This window comes from Silene latifolia, chromosome 2 (genome assembly GCF_048544455.1).
Source record: "Silene latifolia isolate original U9 population chromosome 2, ASM4854445v1, whole genome shotgun sequence".
In the NCBI taxonomy this organism is placed as follows: Eukaryota; Viridiplantae; Streptophyta; class Magnoliopsida; order Caryophyllales; family Caryophyllaceae; genus Silene; species Silene latifolia.
Window position 1 is genome coordinate 185452275 of NC_133527.1, and position 24433 is coordinate 185476707.

Below are 24433 nucleotides of genomic sequence, written 5' to 3' on the forward strand. Positions count from 1 at the left end.
CTATGAACACTCTACCACTTAATGATTAACTTTGCCGGTTCCCTATCAATCAGGCCCCGACCTAATTACGAGGGTTAAGCCAAGCCCTCTTTCTTTTCGAAAGGTTATGAAAGAAAAAAGCTGAAAAGGTTTCACTCGCTCCTCACGCAAAGCCAAGAGATTGGGCTCATCCACCTCAGCTTCGCTTCCTCTTCTTACCCGAGGTTTAGAAAGATCCGGCCGCTTTCAGTTAGTGTTCATTGCTAAATGATTGCTTGCTATCTAGCTAAAAAAGATGGCTAGATAAATCATACTAATAATGCCTCTAGCACACAATCAGAACATTAATTTGATACCAAATTATGGCACTCAATCTTTCGCGAACTAGACATAGATACTCGTCGTGACAAACAAAGAGTCCTTATTATTATTATTATTATTATTGTTATTATTATTATTATTTATGCTGTAAAACTAATTTTATTAAAAAAAAAACTCCTCTTTTTTTTTGGAGGGAAAGGATATATGGTGGAAAAGTTATTAAAAAAAATAGGAAACCAAATTTATGCCAAAATTTATAATTGGTGTCGGGATTTTAAATTTATTTCATAATCAGGCTCTGTTTGGTAAAACTACCTGAAAAGGTAGCTGAAACCTGAAAAGGTAGCTAAAAACTGAAAAGCTAACTGAAATATGAAAAGGTAACTGATAAGGTAGCTGAAAATTAGGAACAGATAAGGTAGCTGATTATATAAAAAAATGTTTGGCAAACTAACTGAAAAAGTAACTGATTTTGATGAAATGACGTAAAAGGATATGATAATTATTTAATAGTATAGATTTAAAGGGTAAAAACGGAAAATCAAACCAAATCAGGTACCTGAAATCTCAAATGCTACTCTAGGTAACATTTCATTTCAGGTAGCTTATTTGATTAACAATAGGTCTTGGTATAGACGGGTGGGGCGTATTGACGGATAAAGACCTCTAATAAAATGGATATGGGGGACAAGGTGGGGCACCCCCCATGTGCTTCCCACTTTATGGCAAATGGGTATTTTGTGAGGAGAAATGATATCCGTCTATACGTATAGACGGATAGTGTCCGTCTATAATGAGAATTTGTGTTTGATTAAATAAGCTATTTGCCAAACGCTTACAAAAAAATAAGGTACCTGAAACTTTGGTCAAATAAGTTACTTTGACCAAATCAGATACCTGAAATGTCTTGCCAAACGGAGCCTCAGTACCAAGATATTGATCTAGCTTATTATCAATAGCAAAGTTGATTTTAGATCAATAAACAAAGTGAACTCACCATATATCATTTCATTAGTATAGTAAGCTACTTAGCTATCCTTCCGTAAACACTATCCCAATATCCCATTACTAGCGCTGTAAATGATCTGAGCCGGATCGTTGAGCCCTCGAAAACGGCTTGGTCAAACCGATCTCGAACTCGAGCTCAAGCTCTGCAAGGGTCGGCTCGGATACTCATTTGGACTCGTTTATTATTATTATTACTACTACTACTATTATTATTATTATTATTACTATTATTATTTTTAGTATAATATTTATGCTGTAAAACTAATTTTGTTAAAATTATATGTTATTTTGTATTTATAAATATATTACAATATAATATTTTTTTAGTATTGTTCTTATTTGTTGTTTAAAAATATTTATATTTAGTTAAATTCAAGAGCTGAGAAAGTGAAAATAATACTGATAAAACGATCTCGATTCGAACTCCATCCAGGCTCAAGCTTCAATTTTTTAGGCTCGACGAGCTCCGAGCCGATCCAAATCAACCCAAGTTCGAGCTTCGATCAGCTCGTTTATAGTCCTACCCACTAAGCCCACTACCATCATCGAGTCAACCTCCAACCATCCAACTCAACACCAATTGAAGTGAGATTAGAGAGAAGATCAGTGAACAAAAGTGAGAAACCCCCAAAAATGGTAGGCCGAAACCCGCCATGGTCAGACCTTCCACAGGAGCTTCTGTCCACCATAGCCAACTCTTTAACCTCAAACCCAATCTCCATCCTCACTTTCCGCTCCGTCTGCCCTTCATGGCGATCTTCATGTCCTCCTCTCCCCAACTCCTCCCTTCTTTCACCTCTATTACCCCTCTCTATTCCTTTACGACCTAATTCCTATCACTATATCTTTGATTCTAGCCGTTCTTCTTGTTCTTTCTTATCCGTCACTATAATCTACGTCTTGCAGCGTCCACAACAATTATCATCAGGCATTGAATTCTCACGGTTGTTGCCCGACACTTGGATTTTATTCGTTGATGAGTTTACTCCTGGGAAGTTGAGTATTCGCAAACCTTTTTTAAGTGCATCGTATTCTACTCCAATCAATTTTCCTGATATTAATTTGATTGATTTTAATGTTCGTGAATTGGGTCGATTTCATAATATTAGTTATTCTTTTAATTCTGGTTATTACGGTAATCAACGGAGTTATAAGCTTAGTAAGCCACGTTTTTGTTTAACGGGTGGTGTTAATAAGTTGGTTATGTTTCCGAATGTGTCGGCTGCTATCACCCTTCGCGAGGACGGGACATTGGGGATGTATAGGTTGAATGTGGGGATTAATGAGGAAATTGGTAAATGCGAGACTAAGCATGATGGTAAAGGGTTTCGCTTTGATGATATTGTTGAATACAAAGGTAGGGTTTTGGGTATTGATCGTAGGGGTAGGGTTTATGAGATTAACTATCATTCGTCTGAGATGACTTCTTTTGTTGGTCCCATTGCTGGCGGAGGTGGGAGGCGAAAGCGTTTGGTGGGTTCGTTGGGGAGGTTGTATTTGGTTGTTAGGTGTAAGGTTGACATCACGGAATCAGATAAATCAGATAAAACTAGGAAATTTAATGTGTATGAGCTCAATGAAGGGAGTAAGAGATGGCGTGAGATAACTAGTCTTGGTGATCGTTGTTTTTCGTTTGGCCCTAATTTCTCCTTCTCCGCTTCAGCTCAGGAATTCGGAACTTATATGAAGAATTGCATCTTGTTCGTGAAGAACAGTTTCCGAACTTATAGTGGGTATGATGATGACTATAAGGACTTTCCGAAACTTAATAATAGTGAACTTGATATCGGAGTATGGCATTTGGATGACACTGATCATTTTGTTGCCATTGAATCGCACCATGATCACTCGGATTCGTTATGGCCACCACCGAGCTGGATTTGGAATGTTGACAGGTAAAATATAGGAATGGTTTTGGTTGTATAATGTTGATTTATGTTTGTTGTGTCGTTGTTTATAACATTTGATCTCATTTCAATGTAGGTGATGAAACTATGAAATTAGTGCGATTGATTTCATCGTCTTTGAATATTAGTTTCTACCAATTTAATCATCTTCTTCTATCCCTTTCAAGGGTTCATACCATTAGTCTCCTCCTCCCTTATTTGTGTTTACCTTGACTTTCATCTCTTGCTAAGTACAGTAATGCTATTGCTATTCCATATGTTCCTTGATGGCTGCGACATCACTTGTATCACGATGCTTGCAGCAGGAGTCTTTTGACTAGATGATTCATATTGATTGATTGCATGGGTGATGAACTACTCCATTTTTGTTTTGCATTTATGTCGACATTATGGTTGATGTTTAATTAAGAGTTCATATTATTAATTGTACCTTTCCCCTCTTTCGAGAAAAGGGATAAAATGTAATTGGAAGGAGCCATTTTGAAGGGGAATGGACGAGGGAATATGAAATTTGGATAAGAAATGGCAAATGATATAATTATGTGCTTTCAGATATTTCAAATTTGGGTCTTATGTTTTTGGTAGATCAATGATTTCTCATTTCTGTAGTGCTTGACGATGAAAACAATATGCCAAGTAGTTTTGTCAAATAATAAAAAGTTAGGTCATGGAACCCAAAGTTTCAAACTTCATTTACCAAGTTATATATTAATTGTTTTTCTGGACTTAGAACTAGAGTAGAATTGGAACATCTTTTTATCATCCAATTTTTCTTTCAGGTTGAAGCGTATTGAGATGGTTGAAATTGCAATCAATGAATTGCTTTTCAGGTTTGCTGGGCACTTAAAGGTTCGTGTTTGTGCTCTAATCTGTATTTATTTGCACCATAAACATGGATAGTGCAGACGGTGGTAAGCAATGAGGGCTTAGATATTAGTTGATGCACAGAGGATGGAAATATATTGACTACTACTAGCAGTAGTAGAACTTTGAATATCTCCAGTGATTTAGTTAGAGTCATAATTCTAAAAAAGCGCGCCTTAACGGACTGAACGATTGGATGTTCAGGCGCAAAGGATAGAAATATATTGATCACCACTAGTGCTAGTCATACAGTTATTTTAAAGTAGCCAAGAGCCTTGAAGTTACTAACGTAATGTTGACTATAATGTCTTGAATCTGTAAGTCCCGTAAATTTGTAATTGTTTTTTTTTTTTTTTTTTTTGGGCAGCAATACAAAAAGGTTCGCAGTCTACGTCCCTCTCATGGCCTTCGTAGCAAGGTCATAAGCGGTCCTATTAAAACGCCTAGGAACAAAAGTAAAACTTAAACAATGAAACATCGGAAAGAACACACCCATATCATCTAGAATTCCCTTTGTAAGGTGGTGTATCATTTCCCTTCCGGTTATTTGGAGCAGCAGCTTAAGACAATCCGTAAATTTGTAATTGTTCAATGCAGAACAAGTTAGAGAGACCGACGGACTCTTCTGATACAGTTGGACAAATGCGTTTCCTGCAAGCTGGGAAGGTTGCACTGGAAGCTGGGCAAGATGCTCTCAACTTGAGGGCGAAGGTGGAAAAATTCCACGAGGAAGAAACCGAGTTCATGCATGACCTTCGAGAGTCCATGAAAAGCTTGAATAAAGTACGCATAATTATTATTTCATGCTCTGTGATATTTCTGTGACAGGTTTTCTGTGCTTATGAAATTCAACCCTTGTTTGCCGTTTTTAGGTGGACATGCTGTTTGAGCAGTCAGGGACATCGAGTCAAGGGACAACTAAAGAAAGACCTGAATTGCCTGATAACTTCAAGACTAGCTTGACTTCTCAAGATGATCTTTTACGCTCGACAATGAGCATGTTGCGTAAACGTGATGCTGGTCTATTCTCAATTGAGGAACAGACCAGTAAAGTTAAATTGTACCTGAACTCACTACTTGGGCCTATACTTACACAGTAGTCTACAACTGCTTCAGCACATTTCGACTGACGCGCCCATAAGTCAGCAACTTGATTATCCAAGGCGGTAGCGGAGAACAAGTGTTTAAAGTACACTAATGTATCAGGGGATGTCTAGTTGATCTTGTCTGAAACATGGCCCGGTACACTTCCGTTTAGTATAATTGTATGTGATAGCACTTGTTTTTTAATGCTGAATTTCATCGTCAATTATATGCAGTAGTATCCATAATTTCATCGTCAATTATATGCAGTAGTATCCACTCATAAGTCAGAAGGACTCGTAACACCCCATTTACAATCAGAATTCATTACCCATAGCGGCTTGTGCTTGTCTGTTTGAACCACCGCGACAAATACAAATTCGTCCATCAGACTCGAGACTCATGGGTATCTGAGAAAAAGTATACTTTATAATACGAGTACTACTGTTTATTCATTTAAATAATTATTCGAGCTCTTTCAACTCTAATATGGAGGAGGTTTTCTGAAATTAATGATCAGTCTACTAGGGGTAGAAAATGTTCTTTCACTCTATACAGCCGTCGGTAAGTAAACTATACATCTGAATATCTGACGTACAACTATTTGTGGTTTTCTGACCATTATAATAAAAAAAAAAAATTAAAGATTATGAGTTTTACTATAAATTTTCTGAGTTCGTTTATTCGAACATTACACTCAATAAATTCCAATATAACTCAAAAACATTACATATAAGCTTAGATAAATTTGAGTTTTAATGCCAAAAAACTAAAAAGTAAGTTATAAAATTCATAAGACGAAAAAATACACAAACTCAATTACATCTGAATTGTACAAATTATATGATACCCCATGTACAAGTTCTTTGTAAATGATAGCAAAGTTATTATATACGTATAGAAATAGTAAACTATTATAAAATACTATTTTCCATTAAAGTTGTAAATCGCTTGATTATTCATTAAACGAATATTTTATAGCATCTAATACAATAACATTTAAACAATTATTTGTAGTCCATCTCATCAAATAATTAACCGTTAGATCGTTTAAAGATAAATCTAGACCATTAAATGATAATGGAAGAAAATAAAGAGGGTCCAATTGTCTATATATACTCCGCAGTCCAAACCCTACGCGGCTACAACATAAAAAATCAGACAACAACCAATATTCATATCCCCTGAAAAGCAGCAAACAAAAATCCAGGAAAAAAAAAATGGCACTTTCTCGTCCACTCTCCAACATACACAAACTTATTTCCTCCACCACCACCAACACCGTCATGACCGCCGTCTGCCACCAAATCCGCCGCAACTTCTTCAACCTCTCAGGTCCCGAATTTGAGGGGTTTCCAGATAAATGCGCATACAACGGTTACCAAACCGAAGGGTATCCAGGCCCACAACTGACTCTCCACGTCGACAAAGCCTTTCTGTTCCGTCTCGATGTACCCGGTATACGCGACGCCGATCTGCGCTCCAACTACGATGGTTCCAAAATCAGCTTTACGGCCCAGGAGACTAAACTTCACCGGTTCGGGTTGGGGTATTGTGAACCAAGGTATTATGAGGCTGAGATTGAGGTTGATCCTCTTTTTTATCAACCGGACCGGTTCACTGCTGAGGTTAACAACGGCCTTCTCTCAATTCTGATTCCCAAAATCGTTGCTGGACCGGATAGGAGTTGGATTCGTCTTAATTTCGGCTGGTCTAGGATACACGTGGATGCGGAGGGCAAGGGTGATATTTTGTTGGAGGGGAAGGATTATTAGCTGTTGTTAATTATATGTTCTTAATTAATTTATGTTTTAGCAGTATTTAGTGCTTAATTAAATCCCTGCTTACTTTGTTTTCTACAAGCAGTAGCCAGTAGTCTGTAGTTTGGTACGGCCTAACAATATTAGTATCGGAGTGATAGTTCTTTTGTTTAGGAGTGATTTCATGGGGATTGTGTTTTCCTAATTAATTAATGCTGACTGTTTAGTTTTGTTTTGTTTTGTTTTTTTCTAATTTAAAATACATAATAGATTTGACATGGTGATGCATTATTCTTATTTAAGACCGTCTCAATTTAAAGCTGATTTCACATCAGCTCAAAAATAGGGTTATAAAGGTATAAACATAGAAGATTGTAAATGGTCATGTGGCTTGGTTGATAATTCATGTTCAACTATAGTCTACAGGTCTACCGCGCAATAGGGTTTGAGCCAACCTGGTTTGAAATTTTGAATTGATGATAATGAATGTTGTAAGACCAACTTGGATTGACACGGGTAATTCAAGTTATGACATGGCTTGGTATTTTACTATTTTTTTTTTTTGAGGGGAGTATTTTACTATTTACTTTTGGCTAATAGCCCATCCTAGCTTGTCTTTTGACTAGACCTTGTAAAATTGTCCAATCCACCATCCTGTGTTTGACTCCACATCTCAATTGCGGATCCGACTTTATAGACTTGTACTCCTATATAGGGGTGAGCAAAACCGTGTACCCGATACGGTTATAAAAACCGTATCGGGTATACAGTTTTTAAAATCGCAAAAATCACTATACAGATTCGATACGGTTTCATGTTCACGGAAAATACGTGTATACGGAATTTGTATATACGGATACGATTTGGTGACAAATGCCCAATTAAACATTGTAATTATTCAAAAACTAATAATTCGCTCTAACATGACCACCACCTTTTTTTTTTTTTTTTTTTTTTTTTTTTTTTTTTATTAGGTAAGAAAACTAGATTGATCCTCTAGGGTAGGACCAACCTATCTCATCCTTTCGAATGAGGGAGGTAAGTTGAAGCCACCGGCTATCAAACCACCTCGAAAGAGTTGGACAAGAATGTCCAACAGAAGCCATGAAGTCAAGAACCTTGTTGGCTTCATTTAAAACAATGTTTAATTATCACTTCATCGAAAAAATGAAGGTCTAATTTCACATCCTTGATAATACTAGAAATTTCCCACGGAATTTGCCAAGTACCTCGAATCGAGTTAATAACACATAAGTTATCACCCTCCACAATTAACTTTGAGATTCCTAAGTATTTAGCTGCTAAAACACCTTCTTTTAAAGCAAGTGCTTCCGCAATAAGGATACTATTGGATCCGCACATTTTTGCTCCCAACAAAACGACTTTACCATTGTCATCTCTTATAGAATATCCTAAAAAACTTTATTACCTTCTATTCTCGATCCGTCAAAATTTAGCTTTAGGAAACCGTTTGTAGGTTTTTCCCACCAAATCTCTTCCTTACTAGAATTATTTCTAGCTGACTCTTCTACCTCGGGATTGTTGAGATCCTTAAATCTAGTGACATTCCATGTCTTAGTACTATTATTACATAAAGTAATAAGTTTGCTGATACTTAAATTAACATTATTAAAGATAATATCATTTCTATGGAACCATGCATTCCACCAAATAAAAATAATCTTTATAAAGTCATCTTTTGGAATTAAATCCTTGAGATAATTAAGTTTCGTTAGAAAACTTTGACTTGTAATAGTGTCATAATTTGATAAAAACTCGTTGAAACTAATAATGTTCAGGTCTTGGATGACAGACCCAATCAAGGGACATTCGTAAAAGAAATGATCTTTGTTTTCAAAAGGATTGTTGCACAGAACACAATGAGGTGGGACATCAATATGACTCTTGAGAAGTCTACTTTTTGTTGGAAGGCCGTCAACACAGGCTTTCCAAAGAAAAAATTTCAATTTAGGAGGAATATTCAATTTCCAAATCCACTGAAATTCACATTTGTCAAGAGCTTGATCGAACAAACCTTGCGCTAACCAAGTTGCTGTTTTGGTAGAGAAATTTCCATCTACGGACAACCCCCAAATGAGGGTGTCTTGAATATCATTATGGACCACCTCTTATAAAGGGTCGATTTTTGTTTATTGAGATAAGTTAGTAAAAAAAGTCGTCAGAAACATTAAAAAAGTGGAGTTAAAAGAGGAACTTTGCATTTTTTTAATTTTTTTTTTATACAAAAACTTTAAACCGTGTCAGAAACCGTATATACGGTTTCGTTTTTGCCCGACCCGGATACGGTACGATTTTTATAAAACCGTATCGTATATACGGATTTTCGTGTCGTATATACGGAAATCCGTATAACTCAAACCGTATCCCGTATCGTATCCGTATAATAAAACCGTATCGTATATTTTTGCTCACCCCTACTCCTATAAACTCAACCTGAATGATTATTTTTGGAAAACTGACCATTATACCTAAATAACTTGATAATAACCAATCTGAAAATGACCAGAACCCAAATTGACTGACGTGAATTATATTAATCCTGAAAATGACCCGATTGATTGACTCATTTACCAGTTCAACTTTTGATCATAGTATTTATCAACTGTTTTGACTTGGTCAGGGGGGGGAGCTAAAGTTTGTGTTCCGACTTTTATAATGAATTTAAGGCTGGAAAAACGTTTTCGTTCATTCCTCGCTTAAATTCGCATTAATACCTAACTTGGTTTAATATGGCAAGTTACGAGTTACGACAGTTTTAAATAAGATCAACCGATTTTTATAGAGGTGGAATAACTAAATTGTGAAAGGTTTTACACCAACTCTCATATAGAATCGTTCTATAGCATATCAATATGACTGACCCAAAAGGAAAAAAAAAACCAAAGTTAACATATAATTACATTCATATTTCAGTTTTATTTTGATTCACTACTACAAATACAGGCTATAACAACGGTCAAAAACCGTTGTTGTATAAAAAAGCGGACGTTGTTAAAGCGTCCGTTGTAAAAGGTTTTAACAACGGTTGGTTTTCTTAAGAAAACCGTTGTTAAAAATATTAACAACGGTTTTAAGTATAAAAACCCGTTGTGGAAAGAGTGACTCAATTTTGGGGGGAAAGTTATAACAACGGGTTTTAATATACAAAACCGTTGTTATAACTAAAGACAACGGGTTGTTTGTAAATAACCGTTGTTGTTTGTTCTTAAAAAAAAAAAAAAATAAATAAATATTACTAGATGCATGCATAATTACGGCCCGTTAGAATTCCGATGCATGCATTATTACTGACATCACTGTACATATGAACGGATAATATGGAATGAAAAGGGTTACTAATAAGATTTGAAGCAGCATTGAGAGATATGATGATGATTATGGCACAACTTCCTAACATATATATTAATTAAAAAACAACTCAACCCACACATTGCTTAGTATAAATACATTGCATTATCTCAACTAACATTTCCATTATCTCAATATATTCATCTCCAAACCCTAACTGCTAAAACAAACTCTACTTAATCTTTCAAAACAAACTCCAAAAACTCCAACAAAATGAATGATTTCATCCTTAAGACTCTTACCATGATCGAGAACAACAACAGCTTCATCCGCCGGTTCCTCCATATTGAGGAAAGTTTCAGGAGCTACCTTGCGGATGCTCGATCCGCACTGAAGCACGCCAAAGAAGATGGCTTGACGGAGCAGCAGCAGTTGCAGCTATATGACGATATAGCAACTGCTGAACGGAACCTCCAAATAGCCAAGGAGGAGAGGACGGATACGATAAAGCAGAATAAGATCCTCTGTGAAAATATAAGAATTGCATTTTTATATATGTAATTTTTTTTTTTAATTTATGTATTTATAAATATATATATATATATATATATATATATATATATATATATATATATATATATATATATATTAATTATGTTTATCTTGCTTCTTCATTGTTTTACTAACTAATTATGCGAACAATACTTAAACAAATAACATAATGGTCGATAAAACACATACATGCAAAAGAAATAAATAGAAAAATAAAATAATGACGATGAAACTAATAAAGGAGTATGGCGAGATTTACCGATAAATGCGAACGTAATAGACGATGAAATCAACAAAGTGACGGCGAGAAGATAAAGCGGCGATGAGAACGAGAGAAAGAGAGTGTGTGTTTTGTGTTTGTTTGTCTGCTGTGTTTGTGTTTGTGTATTAAGGGTTGTGTTTTTGTGGTCTGCAGCAGACTTTGTTTGTGTGGTTTATAGTATGGAAGGTATTGACAACGGTTATTAAACAACAACCGTTGTGAAATATGTTTTAACAACGGTTGTAAAAAACACCCGTTGTTAAATAAGTTTTAACAACGGGTTTCAAAAATAACCGTTGTGATTACTTTTCACTAACTTTGCGCCAATTTTGCGCCAAATTATTAACAACGGTTGTGCATGTGTGACCCGTTGTTAAAACTAATAACAACGTTTTTTATAACCATAATTGATTTTAGTAAAAATCGCGCCATACATTCTACAACGTCTATTGTGATTTTCGTGAATAATCGTTGTTAAAGGGGCGTTGTAGTTGCCTGGATTTGTAGTAGTGATTACTCGATATCTTATAATGAATAACGACGTATTTAAATATGTAAGTTATCAAGATAAAGTATCATGTTATCAAACTAAAAAAAATTTCACACATTTATTAACTTACTTAGTTGGACTTTGTGCCATTAAATTAGTCTTTTGTTAAAAATGATCCTATAGAACAATTTGTGAAGGTTTTAAATTACGAGTTACAACAATATTAAATAAGACGGGGATAACAAGAAGAAAGAGACACTTTGGTAAAACATGCCCAAGTTCAATTACAGCAGTATAGCCCAATAGGTTTGAGTTTGACATCGTGATAAATTGATAACCTGGCTCCTAAAGGTCGTCGACAAATTACTAAATATCGTCGACAATTTTAATGAACTTCCAAATTTGCCCCTCCCTCACACTCCCCCTAATATTTTCCTTTTTATTCAAAAACTACCTATCACATTCCAAATTTTGAAAAAAAACAACCCGACTCGGATTTTGAAGAAAAAAAACCCGACACAAACGTATCGACCGCATCATTTCCGTCACGAATTCAAACATTCAACAAGGTATGTGATTCGGGATTAAATTTTTTGGTAGTATTTTGCTTAGTTTGTAAATGTGTGACGGAATTAGGATAGATGCCAAATTAGTGACGGAATTAGGATAGATGCTTTGCTTTCAATCGGATTTAGTCGTGTTACGCGAAAATCAAACGGAATAATCGAAACAATTAATCGAAAAAAAAAAAAAAAAAGAAGACGAAAATCTGGGCTGAGACGTTGGGTTTCTTCGTCCCAGACCCAGGCCAGACGAAGCCATTGCTCGTCTCATGTGGCCTTTGGACGAAGGATTCCTTCGTCTGGGCTTGGTGTTGGACGAAGGAATTCTTCGTCTGGCCCAAATGTTGTTGTTTTTTTTTTCTTTTTGTTTTAGAATTTCTCGTTACTTTTTTTTTTTTTTTTTTTTTTTTAAAAAAATTTTATTCCGTCTTGTTTTGTTATCGTTATAAAGTAATAAATTATTAATAATAATTGTCGTTCGTGGCGAAGTCGTTGTAAATATATATTTTTTCCGTCTCGTTTTGTCGATGTAAAATATAAATTAATTATTACTAATAAACTTCTTTTGGGGATATTTTGTTTTTTTATTTATTTTTTAATTTACATAAACTTATATTTATAAATTCTTTGTTTTATTAATTTAAGTAATCAAGTTGTTGTAAATATATTTTTGTTGCGTCTCGTTTAGTTTACGTAAAATATTAATTAATTATTATTAATAAACCCCATTCCGGGTTATTTTGTTTTTTTTTTTTAATTTTTAATTTACTTAAACTTATATTTATAAATTCTTTGTTTTATTTTTTGAATAGATGGCCGGTGGAGGAAATGACCGTCACGTTCGAGCTCGAAAGGGGCTCCAGTTTGAGTCTGAGGTTGGAGATGGTAGTACCGATTCGTGGACTGATGAGCGGTTGGAGGAGGAGCTGGTTCGGTCTGGTGATGTGATAGGTGAGGAGGAGTCGGATTATGAGCGAGTGCGTAGGGTGCCACGTAGACGGAATGAGGAGGGCGTTTCTGCGGAGGTCGGATGGTAGTTCTAGTAGTGTGGTGGCTCCGAAGAAGAAGTCGGGTAAGGATGTCTCTTGGTTGATCGATCATCGTGTTCCTGGTGGTCCTGACTTTCCCCACGTGATTCCTAGCTTTGGGGGCCACATTGCCAACACCTTATGGTCGACTCCTAATGAGGTCGGTCGACCAGTTTTGACGGGTTACCACCGGTTTGGTAAGACGAGGTTGTTGAGTTGTTGGCAACTCCCTCCCTGTTAAGACTATTTATGACAGTCAGATTGGTCTTTCTCACCTATTAGATTCCATGGCCGAGAATTATAACATGCCCCTTATTTCTGCTTTTGTTGAGAGATGGCAACCCGACACCAACAGTTTTCACATGCCTTTTGGGGAGATGTCCATACTCCTTTACGATGTTGCGCAGATCTTAGGCGTTCGGGTTGATGGTAACTGTTGTAAGGTGGAGAGTAATGACGGGACGTTGGCGGATCCCCTTATGTATGTTTGTGGCTTTTTTGGGATTTCATCAGAGCAGTTGAGGTTGCCGTTAAACTCTAAGAAGAAGGTCCCTATTTACAAGAGTGGGGGTATATTGGTAGATACCCATAAGACACCATATGGGGTACGTACTCCGGGGGGGCTCGTAAAGGCAAATAAGTAAAACTACCATTCCAATGTCGCTGACTTTCTCGATCGTCAAATGCAGAAATACAACATATCACCCAATTGTACATCGTAGCATAACCATATAGATCGAAACCGTCCATCCAATGACCCGAGCCACACGGTATCTGATCCATAAATGTAATTCTAGCTACCTCCGCATCAAATCTCCCTGGCCCATAAATATGTTCACGGTAAAGGGGACTACAGATTTCCCTAAGTAAATCTGTTCTAGCCATCGTGAAATGAGATTGGTCACCTCGAACAGCATGTGAGATAACTCGAAAACCACAATGACCGTCTCCGGAAGGATTAAACCACGCTTCTAAATACTCGTGAAACCATGAAGGCAAAAAGTCACGGTAAGGAAAGTACCTCACATGACCAATGGTGTAGTCGACCTCAAGAGGTGCGCAATGCGATGTGCCGAAACTCCCCGTAGTCGTGGTAGCAGTGGTAGACGGTGTACCGGGGCCCGTTTGAGTGGACCGGGGGGTACTATACGGTGTAAAACGAACCGTCGGAGTAGAACGGGGAGTAGACGACGGAGTAACAGGAACCGTCGGAGTAGAACGGGGGGTACTAGACGGAGTACGTTGGGAAGACGGAGTACCTACTCGAACACGAACCCGTGCATGCTCAACGGCGGACGGATCTCTACGAGTTCCCCTACTCGGACGTCCTCTAGGGTTCTCGTTCACCCGAGGCTCGTTTACATCCTCCTCTTGCGGATGTATCTGAGAGTAAAGGGTATCGAACATGGATGATCTCATACTCGGATCTGCATTCCGAATTTCATCGAATAACTCCTCCAATCGATCATCGTCACAAGTCGGCATTGCCTCCAAACCATCGTACTCCAACTTCCTCCAAAATGCATGTAACACATCAACAGGAACCCGAGATCCGTTTCTAGCAATGCGATGAAGTGAACAAGCACATAACAAACCAAGTGTAGTAGCCTTTACACAACCGCAATCGATCATCAAGGCAACTTCCGTCATCTTGGCACCCCTTTCGAATTCTTCACGCAATTCAATGATGGCATTCTTTGATATTTTATAGGAAAGTCTGGAAAATAATCTCTGAATCCCCGTCAACCGCTTCGTTCTAGATAACTCCAACAAGTGTCGGATCTCAACATGTTGCGTTTCTATCAAAGAATGAAACCGAATCCAGATGCTATCAACTGCCAGTTTTGCGCTATTTAACCATCTCTTCAAATTCGCATGAGCCGACTCAACCCGGGATGTAGAAGTATTCCCAAAATGACTTATCTTGTTCGTTCTATACTTGGCCCATTTTTCCAAGTGCGGGAACCATTGCCTCTCAATATAACCCGCCACTCCCGCCCATTCCCTTGCCAATTTGCCCCACGCAACATTAAACTTATCTTCGGTCTCCGCCTCGACAACCGCTTGAAACAAAGTAAAAGTTACGTGCCTAGCCCAACTATCCTGACCCGTGATATAAAGTGCTTTCGTCTCCACGTTAGAATATATATGCCAAAGACATAGCAAGTGAGACGAATCGGGAAAAACAATGGGGATCGCGTTCAACAAACCTCCCTCGCAATCAGTAACAATAGCATTAGGTTGAACGACATCATTGAGCAGGGCCTTCAGTTTCCGTAGGACCCACAGATATTTCTCCTCGGACTCATGCGTCACAAGAGCATACGCGATGACAAACCTCTTCCCGACGGGTGTGACTCCAACCATCTCAACAAGCGGAAGACGGTATTCATTTGTCTTGTACGTGGAATCGATCTGTACCACATAATAGTATGATCGAAACATCTTAACGGCTTCTGGATGAGCCATGAACACGTGGGTTAGCTCATCGGTCTCCGATCGATGACCCAATAATGAACGTACTTATCTTTGAACCGCAAGTGCTAACATCTGTTGTCCGGGTTTCTCCCATCTCTTTCCTCGGCCCTTACTTTCGGAGAACGATTGTAGATTTGTCGCCGATTAGGTCTTGACTTTTCCGGATTCCGCAGATGCAAACCCGCACTAATAATTGCGGCCTAACGTGAGCTCTAACTTGGGCATCGATATAAGCCAACTCCTCGTCATCAAACTTTGCAAAGTATCTGTCGCCGTCACAATACAACGTTAAACCATGATTATGAAACCCGGATCTCATCACAAGCTGCCACTTATTCTCTTCTAATTCAACAACTTTCATTGAAAATTTGCAATTGCACCACGCGGTAGCCGTGTTACCCCTCATTAAAGAATCGGCATCCTTATTTACGGGACCTTTTCCACCCATCCGACAAACAAAATAACGTTGTCTCAAATTAGGTGTTACGACCGACTTTCTTGTTGCTTGCTCTTTTTATACCAAACCCGAGTCGGAGCCCGATCTCATATGCCCAATTAAACGCTTCAATATTGGATGCAAAGAACAAGCTAGTCTTAAAATGATCTGAGTAATCAATACCGTCTCCATCGTTAATCACTTGCGCACGCATTTCGATAAATTAGTTATTAATTAATTATTAGCTACGGAACGAGTCGGAGTAAATAAAAAATAATATAAAAATAATACAAAGACGGTAATTAGTTATTTTATACAAAACAAGTCGGAAATATTAAAGATAAATTGTTTTATAATATAAAGACGGTATTTAATTATTTTAAATGTTTTATACAAAAAAAGACGGAAATAAATTATTTTAAATGTTTTATACAAAAGCAGTCGGAAACAAAAAAAAAAAAAAAAAAAAAAAAACACGGGTGGGCCTTGGACGAAGGATTATTTCGTCCAAAACCAGAACTGGACGAAAAAAACCCTTCGTCCATAATGGGCCTTGGACGAAGGATTTTTTCGTCCAGGCCTGGTTTTGGACGAAAAAATCCTTCGTCCAAGGCCCATTATGGACGAAGGGTTTTTTCGTCCAAAACCAGGTCTGGACGAAAAAGTTCTTCGTCCAGGCCCAGTTCGTTTATTTTTTTATTTTTTTTTTATTTTTTTCAATTGCATTTTCAAATAAATCCGTCACAAATTCTATCATAATTCCGTCTACATTCATGGCATCTATCCTAATTCGGGATTCAAACGATAATAAAACATAAATTTTTAACAAAACTAAATCGTAAACTAACCTCGTTACTAGCTTCATTGTTGGAATCGTTGTTAAAATCGTTCCCGTTCATGTTGTTAATTACAAAACCCGACTTTTTTTTTGTTTGAAATATTTTAGTGAGACGGTGACTTGTGTTTTAGTGAGACGGAAATTGCATTTCTGTTTTGAGACGGAAATTGCATTTTGGTGAAACGGATATGGAGTTATGATATGGAGGGCAAACTTGGAAATTTACGTTAATTGTCGACGATATTTAGTAATTTGTCGACGACGTATAGCAGGACCCATTGATAATGCATGTTGTTAGGCCCAACTTGGTTTAATAAGGTAATTCAAGTTACTGCCGTCTTGCTTATGACGGTCAATCCTCTCTCACTTGATTCTTTGTCTCACGTTACAAGCTTCGGATGGATTTTGTCGATCACAAATAAAAATTTGTGTTCAAGTTAAGGCATATGGTTGGTAATTTGTGATTCATGTTCCCCTCTTATCTTTGTACCATATTTATTGATTATTTAATGACTGGATTATCGGGATTTACTGATTTAAAAAGCAAAATAAAAAATAAAATGACTACATATCAACTAAATAATATTAATTATATTATTCTTAATAATAATAATAAAAAAAATTGCGGCTTTTTATTAAAAATAAAATAATAATAATAATAATAATAATAATAATAATAATAATAATAATAATAACTATTAAGTTTAAGAATATTATAATTGAAATGAGCTGAATTTAGTGGAGCCGAAATGAACTGAACTGAATGGAGTTGAACTGACTCAATTGAGATGAGCTGAACTGAACTTAACTGAATAGAGCTGAGCTGAAAAAAAGCCAAAAAAATCAGGGTCTTATTGTAAAACCGGTAGTTAATAGACATGAATATTCCCAAAGTAACTATCTATAATACCTTTTATTTATTGGTTTTACATAAGATTTTCTCTAACTCTTTAACGAGATCGGTCATTCGATTTATGCCCGTTTCTTTAACTCTTGGCAATGATCTTTGTTTTTTTTGGGCAACCGTGCAAAGAAGTTTTATAAAGATGACATTTGTCTCATTTGGTCAAATGCACTTATTTTAGTAAGAACATAAAGTAAGACGACAAAGTAGCTACATCGGCTAACATCAATGTGCTGATGGCGTTACGGCTAACTGCACACATAGATCTTTATCAACATCGACATCACTCTTGAAGGGACAGATAGAGCTGGCCAAATGATCGATCATATCTTTACTCATATTAACAGACAAAGCTTCAGAGAAATACGCCACTAGGACGTAGACGGAAAAGGCGGATAACAAACCAAGACCTGCCTCCAGAGGAGAGAAAACTCCTACACTTTGGAAAACAACCCTTACAGACAAGAAGCTTGTAGCATAGGATAACGAGTAAGAAGATAGCCAACGAAAAAGTAAGCAACCTCCACAGTCCCCAAACCAGAACCTTCTCAAAAGGCCAGAGAGAGATGGGCACAACACAAGATGGATGTATCATTAGAGTCGTCATTATTAACCTCTTAGTAAATCGGCAAACTATCACCCTAATGGCTAAGGGACATGACACCCTCAACCATGTAGGAGGTTATTATCTGACGAATAACCCCCTCAATGTTTAAGGGACATGACACCCTTAGCCAACCTGAGGATATTATTAGTATAAACAGGGCAAGATGAGAGCAAATACAAACCGTCATTGAGGGACAAAACGGAAACCATCACAAGCAACCCTACCAAACACCACCATCCAGCCCACACAATTCTAACCCAAATAAAACCTATATAAAACACCAACACCAAGATCCAAACCCAATGACCAGGAAGACACCCACACTCGAGAACTCCACCACTCCCAGAAAGCAGCCCAAACACAAGGCCCACCCAACACCATTAAAGCGACCCACAACACAACCAATAAATCCAACAACCTCAAAAAATGCTAGACCAGAAAGACTCAGCACATACTACCTACCAAGACCAAGACAGACTAGCAAACCCGAACACAGACCCAGACAATGACCAATGTATGCCGTGCAAAGAACTTACAGGTAGGGGAAGGGGGCGAGGGGAAGAGGAACACCGTGTCACCTTTATGCACAACCATACAGGAGGTGATGACTCAAAAACCACACAAAAGAGGATGAGACTTGCCGGAGAGGTGGGGAGAGGGCGGGGGGAGGGGGAACACCAATCCGACACCACCCTGAGACGCACAAGGGAGGACCACAAGGAAAAGTCTCTGGAACGATTGAGGCGCCGGAAAACAGAAACAAGGGTGGGGGGAAGACGGGGGAGGCCGACAGCCGAGCAAAAAAGGACAAAAATGGTCTAACGCTTCTCTACATGACCAAGATCTAGTGAGGTATTAGACAAGGAGGACGACGGATCGCCGGAGATAGCTCAAGAGAAGCCACAAACTTCGTGTCAACAAGCCTATAATCTATCACAAATTCTCATTATAGACGGGAGATATCCGTCTATAGTTATAGACAGATCAAATATTCACCCACTTTAAGCATAAGACAAGTAATAAGTTGCGTGGTGTGGCCCAAAAATATCACCACTTTAAGCATATTTGACCCGTCTTTCACTTTAAACGGATATATCCGTCTATAATGAGACTAATTAATAAGGGGGCTGATTTATATCGACGACGTTTTAGTAAATATCGACGACGTTTTTCATAAAAAAGACGATGAATGCCTTTTTGACTTTATCTCTCTAAAAAAAATTCTCTCAAATTCAACTAAATAAAAAACAAAAAACAACAACAACAACAACAACAATTAACAATATGTCGGATCTCGATTCAACGGTATGTAAACAACTTAATCATTTGCTTAATTTTTCAATTTTTTTTTGCGCATCGTTCATTCTATTCGATAGTTGAATTAATTGACGTATTAACTTAATAGTAGCGAATGTTAGAATTTGTTGCGTAATCTGAAAAATGTCCCCTGAAAGATGAACCATGGCCAAAGTTGAAACCAGCGTTTGGACCACGGTCCAAACGTTGAAACCAACGTTTGCCACGGACCAAACATTGATTTCCAACGTTTGGCCATGGTCCAACATTGGATTTCAACGTTTGGCCATGGTCCAACGTTGGATTTCAATGTTTGGCCGTGGTCAAACGTTGGAATTCAATGTTTGGCCGTGGTCAAACGTTGGATTTCGTTGTTTGGCCGTGGTCAAATGTTGATTTTCATTGTTTGGCCGCGGATTAAAGTTGGTTTTCGTTGTTCGTCCGCGGTTGATCGATGGAAAGTAATGTTTTGCCGATGTCGTTTATTGAGTCTCGTTGGAATTCAATGTTTTAGGCATGAATTACTCGTTTTTACATGTTTTTCTTTCGTTTTACGCAACTTATGTTGTTTATTAATCCTTTTTATTGTCTTACTATAGTCCTTATTGCTTGTAACAGGAATCGTGGGAGGATTTTGGCGAGAATCCAATTGATTACAACCCGTTGTTCGAGACTACTATAGATTTCGAAACGCGTGACGATGCTTTCAATTGGGCTCAGAAAATCGCATTCGAGAATGGGTTTGCTTTGGTTAAAGCAAATAACGGAGCTAAAAATAGAAAAAAGAACGGGTTGTTGGCAAGTTATTTTCGATGTAAAAGACATGGTAAACCAAAAGAAACGGACGATCTTGAAAAGCCAAGGAGGTCGCAGAAGTGTTCATGCAAGTTTCGTATTCGTGCCGTTCAAAATTTCGTGTCTAAAAATGATAAAGAGACGGTGGTGTGGAACATTCTAACCTCCGAGGGTGGTGGACTACACAACCACAACGTAGCCGTTTATAAGGACGGGGATCGGCACTTTGCGAGATTGGACGCGGAAGAGAAGGCATATGTTAGGCAACAAACATTGGCCGGGGTTCAACCGAGGGATATTAAAAATGGTCTTCATTTGAGATCCCCCGATAAACCTCAACCGTCAAGCACCCAACTGTATAATGAAACAAGGAAAATTAAGAAAGAAGAAATGGGTGAAAGAAACACCGCTCAGCAAATGTTGGCTCTAGCGGTGGCAGCGAAATACGTCCACTTCTACGAGATTTCTTCCGAGGAGTCAAAAGAGTTGACTCACATTTTCATGGCTCATCCTGAAGCGATTAAGTTGTTCTGGGCTTATCCTTATGTGGTCCTCATGGATTCGACTTATAAAACCAACATTTACAAGAATCCACTCATTGAGATGGTTGGTGTGACACCCACGGGATCGTCCTTCTTAATTGCATGTGCGATGATTCCTAAGGAGAATGACGTGAATTACCAGTGGCTGTTGAGAAAGTTAGCTGCGATTTTAGATGCCACCGGAGTTGCATCCCTATTTGTATTTGTCACCGACCGGGAATTGGGTTTGATCGGCGCTCTTGAGCAAGTATTTCCTCGGGCTGAGCATTTGTTGTGTAGATGGCATGTGAACAAAGCCGTCAATGCAAAAGCCTTGACAACATACCAAACTGAAAGTATGAGGAAATTTGTCATCTCAAATGATGAATCCGGTTGGTTTAAGGTGATCAATTCAACCACCGAGGAATCGTTTCGGCGTGCGTGGCGGTGTTTCCAACGTAAGTGGCCAAAAATGGTGGATTATGTACGGACACATGACATGGGGTCCACACGCAGGGAAGTTCGTTTTATGCTATACAAACGAGGTCTTACATTTTGGTAACACGGCAACTTCCCGTGTTGAGTCAACACATTCTCTATTGAAGGCTTGGTTGAAGTCAAAGCATCTCACACTTGACTCCATGTGGTCCCGTATCCACGGCATGCTTGAAAGTCAACACTCGAAGATTAAGAAAGAACTCGAAGATGAAATGAGTAAACCTAGGAGAACATCTCGTACTTTCTCCTTATTGCAAGGAAACGTGTCTACTAAGGCCATAGAGTTAATGGAGAAAGAACTTACTAGAGGCCTTGGTTTGGGTATCGGATTGAATAATCGTTGCCGACACGTGATGCGAACGACTCATGGATTACCTTGTGCATGCAATTTGGTATCTTTGCACGGAAAAGGTAGGAGGGTCCATCTCGAGGATATTCATGTCTTTTGGAAGACATTGGTGTATGATATTCCTCAACAAATGCCGAAAAATGACGGTGATTTATGGGATGAATTAGCGAATGATATGAGGCACAGTGACCCGGTTAAACTAAGGGCGGCCATAGACTTGTTGCGTGATTTCCAAAGACCGGAGGACCAAGAGATTTTGCCACCCCTATTAATGAGCACCCGAAAGGTCGTCCAAGAGGTTCAACCACTAGAAACAGGTCGGGTTTTGAGCATGCAGAAAGGAAGTTCGGGACACCAAGTACTCACTTTGTTCAACAAATGCGAGAGGTTCAACAAAGAATTGGTGATTTCGAATCGGGAACTCCGGTGCTCCTTTGGGAATGAACTTTACCATTGGCTTTATATCAACATGGGTCAAACGGTGGGGTATACCTGGGGTTTTGTGGGGCCACTTCGATGGTTGGGTGGATGTTGGAGATGACGGTCATTGTGGATTCCGGGTAATATCGCACGCCGCCGAGGCCGAGAGACAGATTATATAGTTATGCGGGAATGGTGTTCGAGGGAGATGAGGTCCGACTCTATCTACGTAGAGTTATATGGAGGTTTTCTATCACCACTCAGCGGTATGTCGGGGTTAGATTTAGCGATTCGACGAGTTGAGTTTTTTCACAGATTGGTTGTGGGCAGGACCATTGGATGTGTAGCGACGATTTGCTAGTTTTTGCAACGATGTTCAACTGGACGATATGTGTGATTGGTCATACACTGCGAGACGGGAAGAATGTTTGGGAAGGAAGTTGCAAAACTATCATGCCATTGAAGACCCGAGTTGAAGGCCGACTACCGTGTGGTATTTTGTGGTTTGTCCTACATCATAGCCATTGGATGCGGTTGCATTCTAGCAGCCCCCTTGAGAGTCTCCCTATGCCGCCACTTGATCCCGCTTGGTTGACCTTCCGAGATCCCAGTGTCGTTCACCTAGAGACTTTGTACCAACATAACATTGAGATTTGGCAAGCGTTCATGTTAGAAACTCCGAGAACACGTCGTAGAAGTCAGGTGTCTGATAGTGCGACAGTTATCTCAGTTAGTAGTTGTTCGCATTGAAAAAACTATTAAGTTACCGTTATAATTCAAATGTTACCGTTATAATTCAAATGTTACCGTTATAATTCAAAATAACCGTTATAATTCAAATGTTACCGTTATAATTCAAATGTTACCGTTATAATTCAAAATAACCGTTATAATTCAAAAATAGCCGTTATAATTCAAATGTTACCGTTATAATTCAAAATAACCGTTATAATTCAAAAATAGCCGTTATAATTCAAATGTTACCGTTATAATTCAAAATAACCGTTATAATTCAAAAATAGCCGTTATAATTCAAATGTTACCGTTATAATTCAAAATAACCGTTATAATTCAAAAATAGCCGTTACAATTACTAGCTTATAAATAGGCCGTTCTATTTCAATTTCAATCACAACATCCAATTCTAATCACAACATCCAATTCTATTCACAACATACAATTCTAAAATGGATCTCACAAATGCACAAAAAACCAGAGTTTATCAAATAAGAATCGACCTAATTGTTCAAAATTTACCAATTCTAATTGAGCGTCTTGAATCGGTGGTTCCCGGTGCCCTTTGTATGGCACATGCTTGAAGAGCCTCCAATTGGTAGCCTTTGTATAATTTTACAAGGAAACCGAGAAGATGTGCTAACTCCAGCAATTACAGATGAGGTTGTCTCTGATGAAGCATTAACCGAGAAGACTATCAAACAAGGGCAACAACTGAGCGGACACCCTATCACCACTCTTATCCATGAAAAGAGTCTGACCCAGTAACATCAAGAGGTAAGCCCGTAACGAGTCATGCTTGTTCCCTAGGTAAACAACACGACTCAACTCCGATGTTAGTAAACCGCCATTCTTGTAGAGCGGTGGTACAACATCGGACTCAGGAACTCCATAAAACCTCGCAATCTTGCCCCTCAGACCACTGTCATCATCCTCGCCCGAACCGGCCACAAGCACCCGATCACCACTAACAGGTATCCCAAGAATATGCTGGACATCATGGAGCATGATACTAATCTCTCCAAAAGGCATATGGAAAGTGTTAGTATCCGGGTGCCACCTCTCGATAAAAGCACTAAGGAGGTTATCATCTAGACCGGTGGTAAAACACTCCTTCAAAACCCCAAGCCCGCTCCCCTTTGTACCCTAGCCGCAACACCCTCGGTGAGAACCATGTTCCTAATCTCCCTCTGACTTTCGGCCTCTCGTAGACCTTGATCCACGACCTCATATTCTCCGGGTTAGGGTCCGACCAACTGTTGAACGCAACGTGACCCCCAAAACTCCGTAGGGTGCTAATGTTCCTAGGACCACCAGGAACGGGCTCTCTCAAGATCCAAGAACTATCCTTCCTCGGCCTCCTCGACCTATCGGTGCTAGAGGACTCTCTAACACTCGAATAACGTCCACTCCTATCCCGGCCCAACTTC

General features: G+C 38.5%; 1 protein-coding gene across 2 annotated transcripts; it reads left to right on the top strand.

Moving 5' to 3' along the window:
* The first annotated feature begins 1844 nt into the window (after positions 1 to 1844).
* Positions 1845 to 5388, top strand: LOC141643738 (F-box protein SKIP23-like). Of its 2 annotated transcripts, none has more exons than XR_012543759.1 (4): positions 1845 to 3203; positions 3995 to 4064; positions 4447 to 4599; positions 4677 to 4763. XR_012543759.1 is itself a non-coding variant. In XM_074453029.1 (4 exons), exons 1-4 carry the CDS (start codon positions 1942 to 1944, stop codon positions 5177 to 5179), a joined length of 1746 nt encoding a protein of 581 aa, XP_074309130.1. In that variant the 5' UTR covers positions 1846 to 1941; the 3' UTR covers positions 5180 to 5388. The 2 variants fall into 2 exon arrangements, 1 of the variants encoding a protein (XP_074309130.1); XM_074453029.1 differs by lacking the exon at positions 4447 to 4599 and adding an exon at positions 4952 to 5388 and having other exon boundaries at positions 1846 to 3203; positions 4677 to 4862.
* Positions 5389 to 24433: the final 19045 nt, after the last annotated feature.